This window comes from Ranitomeya variabilis, chromosome 2 (assembly GCF_051348905.1).
Source record: "Ranitomeya variabilis isolate aRanVar5 chromosome 2, aRanVar5.hap1, whole genome shotgun sequence".
NCBI lineage: Eukaryota > Metazoa > Chordata > Amphibia > Anura > Dendrobatidae > Ranitomeya > Ranitomeya variabilis.
This window is the reverse complement of record NC_135233.1, coordinates 989,743,704-989,757,251: the sequence shown is the minus strand read 5'-3', so window position 1 is coordinate 989,757,251 and position 13,548 is coordinate 989,743,704. Positions and strand designations below refer to the sequence as shown.

At 45.8% G+C, this 13,548-nt stretch overlaps 1 protein-coding gene across 1 annotated transcript in view; it reads left to right on the top strand.

Moving 5' to 3' along the window:
• Positions 1-13,548, top strand: part of SNED1 (sushi, nidogen and EGF like domains 1) — a 290,708-nt gene that overhangs the window by 131,283 nt on the left and 145,877 nt on the right. Inside the window, exon 18 of the mRNA XM_077291025.1 lies at positions 3,114-3,227. Coding sequence (XP_077147140.1) covers positions 3,114-3,227 — 114 coding nt within the window. The remainder of the gene's footprint in view (positions 1-3,113; positions 3,228-13,548) is intronic.

Below are 13,548 nucleotides of genomic sequence, written 5' to 3'. Positions count from 1 at the left end.
TTTTTCACCAGATCTGTCACCACTGGGGGACCCCGGATGTGGACCTAATGGCATCCCACTTTAATGCCAAGGTCTCCAACTTCATGGCCAGAACACAGGATCCGCGGTCGCTCGGAGCAGACGCTCTGGTTCAGGACTGGACCCAGTTCCAGCTTCTGTACATTTTTCCACCTCTCCCCCTGATATCCAGAGTGGTGAGGAAGATCAAACAAGAGGGAGTTCCAACCATCCTAATTGCACCGGACTGGCCCAGACGTACATGGTACGCCGACATCGTACAACTTACAGCAGATGCCCCCTGGCGTCTCCCCGTCTGCCACGATCTTCTATCACAAGGCCCGTTCTACCACCAGAACTCAGGGGCTCTCAATTTGATGGCGTGGCCCTTGAGACCTGGGTTCTAACCCAGGCAGGGCTCTCGCCGGACGTCATTGGAACCATGATCAGGGCACGGAAGCCAGCCTCTGCCAAGATTTATTACCGTACCTGGAAAGCTTTCTTTACCTGGTGCGAATCTCGTGGCCAGATCCCACTCCCTTATTCCCTACCCAAAGTACTTGGTTTTCTCCAATCCGGTCTGGAGGCCAGGCTGTCGTTGGGCTCGCTTAAGAGCCAGGTGTCAGCCTTCTCAGTGCTTTTTCAAAGGCGCATTGCTACCAAGCCGCAAGTAAGGACTTTCCTTCAGGGGGTTTCCCGATTGGTTCCTCCCTACAGACGACCACTAGAAACATGGAACCTCAACCTGGTCCTGACAGCATTGCAGGAACCACCCTTCGAACCCCTTAAGGAGGTCCCGCTCCGCCTTCTCTCCCAGAAGGTGGTTTTCCTGGTGGCAATCACCTCGCTACGCAGGGTGTCTGAACTGACAGCACTCTCCTGCAGATGGCCCTTCCTGGCTTTTCACCAGGACAAGGTAGTTCTTCGTACGGTACCATCCTTCCTCCCGAAGGTTGTGTCCAACTTCCACCTCAATGAGGAAATTTCACTACCATCCCTTTGTCCGGTTCCGGTTCATAGAGTGGAGAAGGCTCTGCATACGCATGACCTTGTCAGGGCATTGCGTATATACGTGTCTAGGACTGAGTCCTTCCGGAGGTCTGATTCTCTTTTCCTCCTTCAGGAAGGCGGCCACAAGGGTCTGCCAGCTTCCAAAGCTACCCTTGCCAGGTGGATCAAATCCACCATACAAGAGGCCTACCGCCTTAAGAATTCTCCTCTTCCAGCCGGTATTACGGCACACTCTACACGGGTGGTAGGGGCCTCCTGGGCCATTCGGCACCAGGCTTTGGCACAACAAGTGTGTAAGGCGGCCACTTGGACTAGCCTACACACGTTTACTAAACACTACAGGGTTCATACCCAGTCCTCAGCGGGTGCGAGCCTGGGTAGATGTGTTCTGCAGGTGGCGGTGCCCTAAGCATAGGGGCCTGTCTGCACAATATTCGTCCATTGCTTCCCACCCAGGGACTGCTTTAGGACGTCCCATGGTCCTGTGTCCCCCAATGAGGCGACAGAGTAAAGGAGATTTTTGTGTACTCACCGTAAAATCTCTTTCTCTTAGCCTCTAATTGGGGGACACAGCTCCCACCCTGTTGCCCTTTTCGGGCTGTTACTGTTGAGTTCTCATATTGTTCTTTGAGCTCGTACATAGTTGCCTTCTTACAGGCATAATTATGTTATTCATGTTACATAGTTGCCTTCTTACAGGCATAATTATGTTATTCATGTTACGTTCCTCCTACTGCTTTTGCACAAAACTGGAGAAGGCTGATGCCGTCCAGGGGTGTATACTGCAGAGGAGGAGCCACAGTTAATCTTTTTCAGATTATGCATAGTGTCGCCTCCTAGTGGACAGCAACATAACACCCATGGTCCTGTGTCCCCCAATTAGAGGCTAAGAGAAAGAGATTTTACTGTGAGTACACAAAAATCTCCTTTTTACTGCACAATGAACACCATTAAAGGGTGTTTCCGGGACTTTACAAAAATTGTACCTAAGCACTGACAGGCAGGTAATTGCACGGCGCCGTTCTCCTCCAGAACAGAGCGGTCACATACCGCTCCTGCAGGGGATTCAACTGCCTCTGCTGACGCCATGGGGCGGGACTTCCGGCGTCATTATGACTGACAGCCAGCTCCCCTAGTTAGAAAGTGGGGATCAGAATGATGCCGGAAGTCACGCCCTGTCGACACAGCAGAGCAGAAAAGAAGCCTCGGCTCTGTAAAAATGGCGTCAGCAGAGGCTTTTGAATCCTCAGCAGGAGCGGTATGTGACCGTTTTGTGCTGGGGACGAACGTGGCGTGACACAACAGGCAGGTAACTCCAATTACCTGCCTGTTAGTGTTTTATCCTCTTAATATATTGCAATCATCATTTTATATAGCACTGTGTATTTACAATTGCTCATTTTGCCTTTCTACACAGTTAGTTCATCTCTTTTCCATTAGCTCTATGACGTTACGTGATTAAAAATGGATTAGCTGAATCCTTCTAAGCTTTGTGTAGAAACAGGAGTTCAGTTTTCCTTGTATGAGTCACGAGTCACTGCAAAATACCATGATGGGGGAGAAAAGGGAGCAGCCGGGTCAGAAAGTGAAGAGAGCAATGATTTTTGCAGAGAAAAGAGAATTAGCTGGGTAAAAAGGAAAAATGAGCATTTGTGAGTACACAGAGCTGTATAATATGATTACTGCAATATATTAAGAGGATAAAAACTTTGATGGGAGGAGGAGTGCTTCTTTAATACCAATCCTAAAAAAACAGTGGTGGATTTGCATTTTTATTCCACCATAACCACCCTACTTGAAACTTTTTTTTTTCCATTTTTACTATGTTTTATGATATCATGAATTGAAAACATGTTATCATTTACAATTACGCCACGTCACGCAAAAAATCCACATACGGATATGTCTCTTACAAGAAGGGGAGGAAAAAAACAGTACAGCAAAAAAATATAATAATCAGCTGATAAGGAAGGAGTTAACTACATATGTAGCAAAAAGTTTGTTTTACTAGTTGTGGTTAAGTAATGATGTGATGATTTTACCCGACAGACTTCTGTGATTGGATTGTTATGAGCTGTTTTGTGTTGTTTCACTTCTATACCCAGAGTTCAGACCATGCTTATCATCACCTTGTGTCAATGGTGCTACCTGCGAGGATATGGGAGATGGTTATATCTGTGTGTGTACCCCTGAATTCACTGGAGTGCATTGTGAGACAGGTGAGAATCTACTAGTTCTGTATATCATTGCCTTTGTACCTTTCATTGTCTAGTTTTATGAGTTTTGAAGCCTTTTTTTTTTTTGCACCCAATTTATTATTCCATGTCTGCATTTGGGCGGGATTTAGTAATTCCAGATGATTTTGGCCGATTCTTCAATTGCTAAACCTTAACCTCTTCACACTGCGGCCAATTTCCTTTTTTTCATTTTTGTTTTTTCATCCCCTCCTTCCAAGAGTGATAACTTTTTTTATTTTTCCTTACACGTAGCCATATTAAAGCAGTTTTTTGCTGGACACATTGTACTTATGAATGACACCATTAATTGTGTCATGTGATGAACTGGAAAGCATGGAAAAAAATTCCTAGTGCGTTGAAACTGTAAAAAAAAAAAAAAGTGCAGTTCCACAATTATTTTTTTTTGTTTTTTAGTTACCATATTCACTATAGTTTAAAGGGAACCTGTCACACCCCCCCAGGCGTTTTTAACTAAAAGAGCCACCTTGTGCAGCAGTAATGCTGCATTCTGACAAGGTGGCTCTTTTAATTCTGGGTGCTGTAACTAAATAATCAGTTTTATTTGTCCAAAATACCTTTTCTTCAGTCAAGGAGGCAGGCCTTTCCACCCTGCTGCAGACGCCACACAGCCGTCAGTCATGTCGTCTTGGCGCCGGGCGCCGCCTCCTCAGCGCTGTTTTGAAATCAGCCGGCGCCTGCGCTCTTTTCTCCTGCTTTGGGCAGGCGCAGTGAGCGCTGCCCATCCTCTCTCCTCATATGCAGTCTAGCTGACTGCGCCTGTGCGGCCGCCCTGCCTGGGAATCCCAGCCCTGCAGTGTCTTATGATTTATTCATACTACGGGGCTGGGATTCACAGGCAGGGCGGCCGCACAGGCGCAGTCAGCTAGACTGCATATGAGGACAGACGGGCAGCGCTCACTGCGCCTGCCCAAAGCAGGAAAAAAGAGCGCAGGCGCCGGCTGATTTCAAAACAGCTGTGAGGAGGCGGCGCCAAGAAGACATGACTGACGGCTGTGTGGCGTCTGCAGCAGGGGGGAAAGGCCTGCCTCCAGGACGGAAGAAAAGGTATTTTGGACAAATAACGAAACTGATTATTTCGGCAGTTACAGCACCCAGAACTAAAAGAGCCACCTTGTTAGAATGCAGCATTACTGCTGCACAAGGTGGCTCTTTTATTTAAAAACTCCTGGAGGGGTGACAGGTTCCCTTTAAAACTGATCTGACAATATGATTCTCCAGGTCACTACACAAATACCAGACACGTATATTTAAAAAAAAAATTAAGTTCCATCCCTAGTAGATTGTGAGCTCTCACGGGCAGGTCCTCTCCTTCTGTACCAGTCGTGACTTGTATTGTTTAAGATTATTATACTTGTTTGTTACTATGTATACCAGGGCTGTGGAGTTGGTAAGCCAAACCTCCGACTCCGACTCCTCAATTTTCATGACACTGACTCCAATTCCACGACTCCGACTCCCTCATACATGGCTCATGTTTAGGTTTAAGTGATAAATTTACTGTAGTAAAATGGTAACATCAGGCTTTTAATCATTATTATGATACAATAATCAAGCCATTTAGATAGAACATAAAATATATTTATTGGAATACAACTTTAGGACAAAAAAACTTTTACATATTTACAATTTATTATACACTATGCAGTATGTGGAAAAAAAACAGTTTACAACAAAAATGTACTGAATAGCATTTGTGCAGTCTATGAATTTGTTCTGAGAAATAGTATCGCCGCCATCAGATCCTCTTTCATAGATGACCTCAAATCTGACCTAATTATTTTAATGCTAGATAACAACCTCGCTACACTAACTTGGGTTGGTGGCAAAGCAGTAACCTGGGCAACATCTCTAACAATTTCAGAGTATAAAGGAATTGCCCCGTGCACAGTCAGTTTTGATGAGCGATTGAACTCTTCTACTTCTTTGAGAGCAAGTGAAAAATGTTGCTGAAATATGGTCAATCTGTTTTCTATGGGAGTGTAATTTTTTTCCCTGCAGCAATGCTTTGCCTGCTCCTTGTCATCCAAATGCTTGTCGAAATCAAACTCCTCATCTGATGAGGATGAAGGAACGGCAGCAGCAGCACTGGCAGGACCCGAGTCCTCTTGCTCTTGGCCGTCCTGTAGCCCACTCATCCTAACTGCTACTTCAATCATAGCTTCTTTTCCTTTAGTAAGCTGTTGATCATCCAGCAATATACGATGACTCTGGTCCACATAAACAGCTGGCAGAAGAATTTTATTTTCTAATAGCAGTGTTTCTCTCCATTTCATTGAAGCAGCAATGCCATCTGCGATTAAACCTCTGGGACAGGCAAAACAACAAGTTCTTCCACTCCTCTATACAAATGCCAGGAGTTAAATCCTCAGCTTGTAACTTTTTAGTCACTGTAAATGGGTAATGAAGCAATTCCTTCAATTCAGCCACCTGTGTCCATTGACCTTCATGTGTTACCTGAGGGTTGGCCATATCTACAAGGAAGGATTTCAGCTCAAGCAATTGCTCAATCATTAAATAGGTGCTGCCCCACCGAGTGACTTGATCCACAATTGCCCCTTTTCCAGCACGTCTCTTCAAGATGGAATCAATTTTAGGGGTTCTGGCAGCAATAGCCAATTTCCTCACTTTGCTAATCAGAATTCCAGCATGTTCCTCTTGCTGACTTTCTCTTAAGGTACCGTCACATTAAGCGACGCTGCAGCGATAGCGACAACGATGCCGATCGCTGTAGCGTCGCTGTTTGATCGCTGGAGAGCTGTCACACAGACCGCTCTCCAGCGACCAACGATGCCGAGGTCCCCGGGTAACCAGGGTAAACATCGGGTTGCTAAGCGCAGGGCCGCGCTTAGTAACCCGATGTTTACCCTGGTTACCAGCGTAAAAGTAAAAAAAACAAACAGTACATGCTCACCTGCGCGTCCCCCAGCGTCTGCTTCCTGACACTGACTGAGCTCCGGCCCTAACAGCAGAGCGGTGACGTCACCGCTGTGCTTTCACTTTCACTTTAGGGCCGGATCTCAGTCAGAGCAGGAAGCAGACGCTGGGGGACGTGCAGGTGAGCATGTACTGTTTGTTTTTTTTACTTTTACGCTGGTAACCAGGGTAAACATCGGGTTACTAAGCGCGGCCCTGCGCTTAGTAACCCGATGTTTACCCTGGTTACCAGTGTAAAACATCGCTGGTATCGTTGCTTTTGGTGTCAAACACAACGATACACGGCGATCGGACGACCAAATAAAGTTCTGGACTTTATTCAGCGACCAGCGACATCACAGCAGGATCCTGATCGCTGCTGCGTGTCAAACTAAACGATATCGCTAGCCAGGACGCTGCAACGTCACGGATCGCTAGCGATATCGTTTAGTGTGACGGTACCTTTATTGCTAGCTGCAGTGTGTGCACAATACAGCGAATGTGATGAATAGGAAAGAGGTGTGAAGTAGCTTCAACAAGATCATCTAATTGTAAAGAATCATTTTGCTGTTCTTCTGTAGTAATATCTGTTTGTTCCTCCATTATGGGAACAGGACTGTGACCTTCCATCTCCAACAGTCTCAATGTGAAATGTTTTTCTAGCTGCTGTTCACCTTAATTATTCTCATTCATCAGTTTAATTGTACTTATCATGTTTGAAGCATTATCAGTTACAATAGCAAGAACCTGTTCTTTTTTGAGTTCATAATCTTGCAGAACTTTTTCCACTTAGGGTACTGTCACACAGTGGCACTTTGATCGCTCCGACGGCACGATCCGTGACGTTGCAGCGTCGCTTGATTATCGCTCCAGCGTCGTAGACTGCGGTCTCACTTTGCAATGCATGGCGCTGGAGCGATAATTTCATGACGTAGTTGCGATGTAGAAGTCATACGGGACATTGGGAATATCGTGCACACCTTTGTTACACGCTGCGATCATGCCGCCACAGCGGGACACTTGACGACGAAATAAAGTTTCAAACGATCTGCTACGACGTACGATTCTCAGCGGGGTCCCTGATCGCAGTAGCGTGTCAGACACAGCGATATCGTAACCATATCGCTGGAACGTCACGGATCGTGCCGTTGTAGCGACCAAAGTGCCACTGTGTGACAGTACCCTTAGATCTGGAGAAACTGGCTGCTGTGATGAGCTTTAGTATCTTTTACTGCCTGTGTCTTAGTAACAATTTTTTTGTTGTTAGAAGCATATCGAACGTTCATAGCCAAATTAGTTCACTCTGTGACGTGTGCAGGCATCCATTTTAAGAAACAAAAAGCATTTCTTGAGCGTTTTTTTAAGATCTTCCTTTTGGTTAAGGGCTTCTTTAATCATTAATTTTCTAATACTTTTTCTTTCCAGAGAAACACCAAGTTTGCAGGCCATTTCTCCATTAAGAGCTGTAAAAGCTGGTCGTGCAAATATTGATGGTACATAGGTATAGTGGTACACTGTCCTTCACAACAAGCTCGATGACCTGTCTTTTAAACACATCTGCTGTCATTGTTACAGTAACTTTCTCACTTACAAATTATCTTGTAACTGATGTTTGAGACTCTATTTTCTCCTCCTTTGCCTGACGGGAAGTGCTGGTCTCTGGTTTTCTTGGTGCTGCTGTGGTGTTTTTCAATCACAGCTTTGTAAACTTCTGGGTGGCAGGGTTGTAAATGTCTTTTTAGATTGAAAGCTCTTGAAGGATCATTTTTATCACTGCCTGAGTATGTACTGGTTTTGGCATCACAGCATTTGATTTCATCTGAGTCACTTATACAGTGACACACAAAATGTTTGTTTTATCTTGAGTCAATGTGAAAAGCTCAAATACAGCTGACTTCATAAGATGCTTCTTAGACATTTTGTAATTATGTAAATTCGCTCTCAAAATAATTTTGTCCGGGGGGCGTGGCTATGGAGTGAGAGGAGAAAGACGCATTCTGGGAGAGCTCCCTAATATCCTTTCACCATCCTGCCTATTAGACCCCATTATAACCTCTATATTCTACTGCTAATCTTATAGGGAGTTCAGCGCTTCTTCATTCACTGTTTTTTCCCCTACTCCATATATGACAAGTATTACTACTGTGCAGTAGGTGGTATTAGTAACCCCTGTGGACGGTTAGGTGTGTTATTATTATCATTTTATAATTCATTTTGGACTGGTTTTAGGTTTGGTTTTGACACTTGTAGCGCGGTATTCTATGATATTCAATATATTCTACTGCTGCCGAGACCCCTGGAGGTATAGAGGCTGCCGGCTCCTGGAGAGGACTGAGGCAGTGACAGGGAGGTGCCGACGAGGGAAGAAGATCGGCGAGGCGGTGGGCCCTGCATGTGGCGGCAGCCATCTTCCAGGAGGACGCTTTACTCACAGGCAGCGCGGTGCTGCAAACAAATGCGGCTGAAGTCCCTCCCTGATCTCCGGGAAGCACTAGGCGCCTGCAGGTGAGAGCTGTGGGACCCTGGCCCGACAAGAGGAGAAGGACGCATACCGGCAGTGGGGGCAGCTGTGAGCGGCGGCCATTACTAAAGCGCGCGCTCCTGCAGCAGAGGACGTGGCGCAGCTCCTCATTATTACAGCGCGGCTGAGAAACAAATACCTGCGCTCCACAGACTAAGGGGCAGCGCGGTGTGAGCTCTGAAAGATTGAGCCCCGCGCTCCCATATCAGCCATAACTCGTCCAGCTGTGTCTCCAATTGGAGATTACATAGGTCCCCTTGCTGCTATCACCACTGCCCAGGACATTCCCTACTGCAGGGACTACCAACAAACCCTCAGCCTACACTTCCTGGTAGTACACTGGTGCACCTCCTGGACATAGAGGCCCTCAACAACAACGCCGTATACTATATACAACAGCCCTGGTGTGACCGCGGGACACTGCTGCAGATCTGATTTAGACCACCTTGCTGCATCATTTACCTGTTAATCATGCAATGTGCAAAAAATACGTCTGCAGCTGACAAGCTAAAAGAGTTCGCTAGGATTGATGCCCAGGACAGTGCAAGATCTCTTAGAAATAACTCCTCACAAGCTCAGCGGGGGAGAAATCGTCTTTCTGATAATATCGATGAGGGTGAGCAAGATGAACTGACTCTTAAGCAAGCATCTGCACAATTAATGCAAGCTATATCTCTGACTAGAACGTCCCTTTCTGAACAAATAGAAGACGTACACACTGAGGTGGGGCGTCTGAGGCAAGACATGCAAGCTATGAAGGGACGTATGGCAGAAGTGGAGACAAGGGTGTCTCAGGTGGAGGACACCATTAAACCTATGGAGGCCAAATTGGCAAAAGTTGCTGGCTCCACGAACGCCTGGAAACAAAAGGCTGATGACCTTGAAAACAGAATGCGTCGAAACAACATTCGCATCATAGGCCTGCCGGAACGTACAGAAGGCCAGCAGCCTGAAAAATTCCTGGAGGATTGGCTTAAATCGTCACTGGGAGATACATTTTCTCGGTGGAAAGAGCCCATAGAGTCCCCACCAAGTCTCTTCCTCCTGGAGCTCCACCCAGACCTTTCCTGGCACGTATCCTTAATTGTAAGGACAGAGATGCTATCCTACGATTGGCATGACAAAAGAGTCCCATCAAGTTCAACGATGCTACAATCTCGATATTTCTAGACTTCTCCGTTGAGCTCCAGAAACAGCGGGCAAGATTTGTGGATGTTAAGAAGCAACTCAGAGATAAGAACATTATCTACTCTATGATATACCCGGCGCGTCTCCGGGTTGTCAGCAACGGCTCCTCCCTGTTTTTCACTGACCCGTCAGAGGCAGCTGATTGGTTGCGTTCCCGTGGGATGTCTAATGGAACAGAACCCTGATGTGTTCTCGGCTAATCTACGGTTACTTAATTGTTGAATTGGAGCTCTCCCTGCGAGCGCTCAACGTACCAACAATACAAGACGCTGCAATCAGCGGGGGTATCCCCAGGTTTATTTGAAGACAGGAGTGTTGATCTATGCTCCTGGATTGTTCAGTTCTTAAGTTTTTTTTTTCTTGTTAGATTTAACTAGTTTTAGTAGGTATTTGGGTAAGAGCCGCCTCCAAAGCCATTATAACTTCCTATGCGTAATCAGTGGACTTCTCTCACCATCAATGCATACCATGTCTTTAATGGCTGAGTATGGGGTCTGAACTGATATGTATGACATGGAACATACGGGGTAATCACCCCGGAAGAAAATTAAGGTGTTTTCTCAAATCAGGCGATATCATCCTCATATTGTGGCCCTGGTGGAGACGCATCTGACCAGGGATACAGCCAGAGGTGTACAGAAACCTTGGGTACAATGGCATGCTCACGCATTTCACACTAGTTCCTTGAGAGGGGTATCATTATTAATACACAAAGATGTCCGATGGGAGGCCCGGATGACTCGGCGGGATATAGAGGGACGTTTTGTTTTTGTCCATGCACTAATTAACTCCCGCGAATATGTCATATTATGCATATATAACCCCCCTCCGGCTAATACTTCAATACTTAAGATGGCAATAAGCTTTGCGCTAAACTACCCAGACGCACATGTTATCTGTATGGGTGACTTCAACTTAGTTATGGACAGTGGTCTTGATAGAATGCGACTGGGAGATGGGTCGCCTGGGGAACCTTTGTCTTCTCCTCCTTCCTCGACCCCGACTCAGTTGGCACTATTTATGGAAAGTAGCGGCTGGATAGACCTATGGAGGATGCATCGCCCTGGGGAGAGGGGATATACCTGCCACTCATCCACTAAAGGTTCCCTCTCTTGCATAGATTATATCTTCGGGTCCGGTGACTTAGTGCGATGGGTGGATAGTGTGAAACACGGTAATAGAGGAACCTCAGACCACAGTCCGATTACGCTTAGACTCGTGTTTGGGAAATTAAATAATGGTAGAGTATGGAAATTGAATCCCTTTTGGCTTAAACTAATGGATTCAGATGATAGGACGGTTGACCAGCTGAACTGCTTCATTCAGTCCCACTCAGAACTTCAGAATATTAATTTATTTTGGGATACACTTAAGGCATATTTAAGGGGCTGTCTATCATCTACAATCTCATATATCAAAAGGGTAACATCAAGGGAGGACGATGAGATTGAGCAACGTTTGAGAAATGCTGAGGCAACATATACAGCTGACCAGACTAATGACAATAGGGTTGAGTGGTTGACTCTGCAAAGACTGTACACCCAACACTTAGACACCAAGTCTAAGCGTAAGTTGTTTTTCACGCGACAATTGTACTTTGAAATGGGGAACCAGGCGGGAAAATTTCTGGCCTACTTGGTGCGTCAACACAACACATCTAACATGATAATACAAATTCGCTCACCAGACGGCTCACTAAACTCCACCACTGAGGAAATACTTCAATGTTTTTATAACGATTATAAAGGGTTGTATGAATCTAAGAGCGGTTTCAGTGTTTCCGACGGTTTAGGATATTTGTCCGATATAACATTCCCTACACTGAGTTCCACCCAACGGGCCTTTATGGACGCTGAATTTACTCTGGAAGAAGTGGAGCAAGCTATAACAGATATGGCCTCTGGGAAGGCCCCTGGGCCGGATGGCTTTCCTGTAGAGTTGTATAGGAGATACCGGGAGATACTGGCTCCGCTTTTATTGAAAGTATTTAAGAAGATATGGAAGGGAGGGTGTCTACCTGATACTTTTTATGAGGCACATATTATTGTACTTAAAAAGGAGGGGAAAGATCCTTTGGAATGTGGATCCTATCGTCCCATATCCCTGGTAAACGTGGATTATAAGATCTTTGCTAAGATACTGGCTACCAGGTTGAACTCCATCATATTGGATATTGTACATCCAGATCAAACTGGCTTTATGCCTGGTAAGAGCACCTCTATAAATATTAGACGGGTCCAGTCGGTGATTCAATATAGCTCTTTATTGCCAGATAATAGCTGGGCATTGGCGTCGCTAGACACAGCCAAGGCGTTCGACTCTCTTGAATGGCCCTTTTTGTCTGCTTGTCTGCAGAAATATGGCTTTGGGGAGAAATTTTTGAAATGGGTTGGTGTGTTGTATTTGAAACCTAAGGCCCGTATAGTTGTTAATAGCTCCATTTCTGAACCATTTTCACTGTATAGGGGAACCCGTCAAGGGTGCCCCCTCTCCCCAGCCCTATTTGCTCTAGCAATAGAGGCATTGGCTATACGTTTACGCTCAACCCCCGGTATTGATGGTATTAAAATAGCAGACCGCACCGAGATCATTGGTTTATATGCTGATGATATGATAGTATTCATGGATAGGGCAGAAGAAACGTTGCCAAGGATAATTGCTACCATAGATAAATTTAGTGGGTTCTCAGGCCTATATATTAATTGGGATAAATCTGCCCTATTGCCTCTATCTCAACTCCCACCACCCAATCTTAACCCCTTCCCGACATGTGACGGTATAGTACGTCACATGTCGGGACCCCCGCTTTGATGTGCGCTCCGGCGGTGAGCGCACATCAAAGTCGCGACATGTCAGCTGTTTTTTACAGCTGACATGTGCGCGCAATAGCGGCAGGTGAAATCGCGATCACCCGCCGCTATTAACTAGTTAAATGCCGCTGTCAAACTCAGACAGCGGCATTTAACTACCGCATCCGGCCGTGCGGCCGGATATGAGCGCATCGCCGACCCCCGTCACATGATCGGGGGTCGGCGATGTGTCAGGAAGGTAACCATAGAGGTCCTTGAGACCTCTATGGTTACTGATTGCCGGTGGCTGTGAGCGCCACCCTGTGGTCGGCGCTCACAGCACACCTGCAAATCTGCTGTGTAGCAGCGATCTTATGATCACTGCTGCATAGCAGAGCCGATCGGGCTGTGCCTGCTTCTAGCCTCCCATGGAGGCTATAGAAGCATGGCAAAAGTAAAAAAAAAAAGTTTTTAAAAATGTGAAAAAAATAAAAAAAATATAAAAGTTTAAATCACCCCCCTTTCGCCCCAATCAAAATAAATCAATAAAAAAAAAAACCAACCTACACATATTTGGTATCGCCGCGTTCAGAATCGCCCGATCTATCAATAAAAAAAAAGCATTAACCTGATCGCTATATGGCGTAATGAGAAAAAAATTCGAAACGCCAGATTTACGTTTTTTTGGTCGCCACGACATTGCATTAAAATGCAATAACGGGCGATCAAAAGAACGTATCTACACCAAAATGCTATCATTAAAAACGCCAGCTCGGCACGCAAAAAATAAGCCCTCACCTGACCCCAGATCACGAAAAATGGAGACGCTACGAGTATCGGAAAATGGCGCAATTTTGTTTTGTTTTGTTTT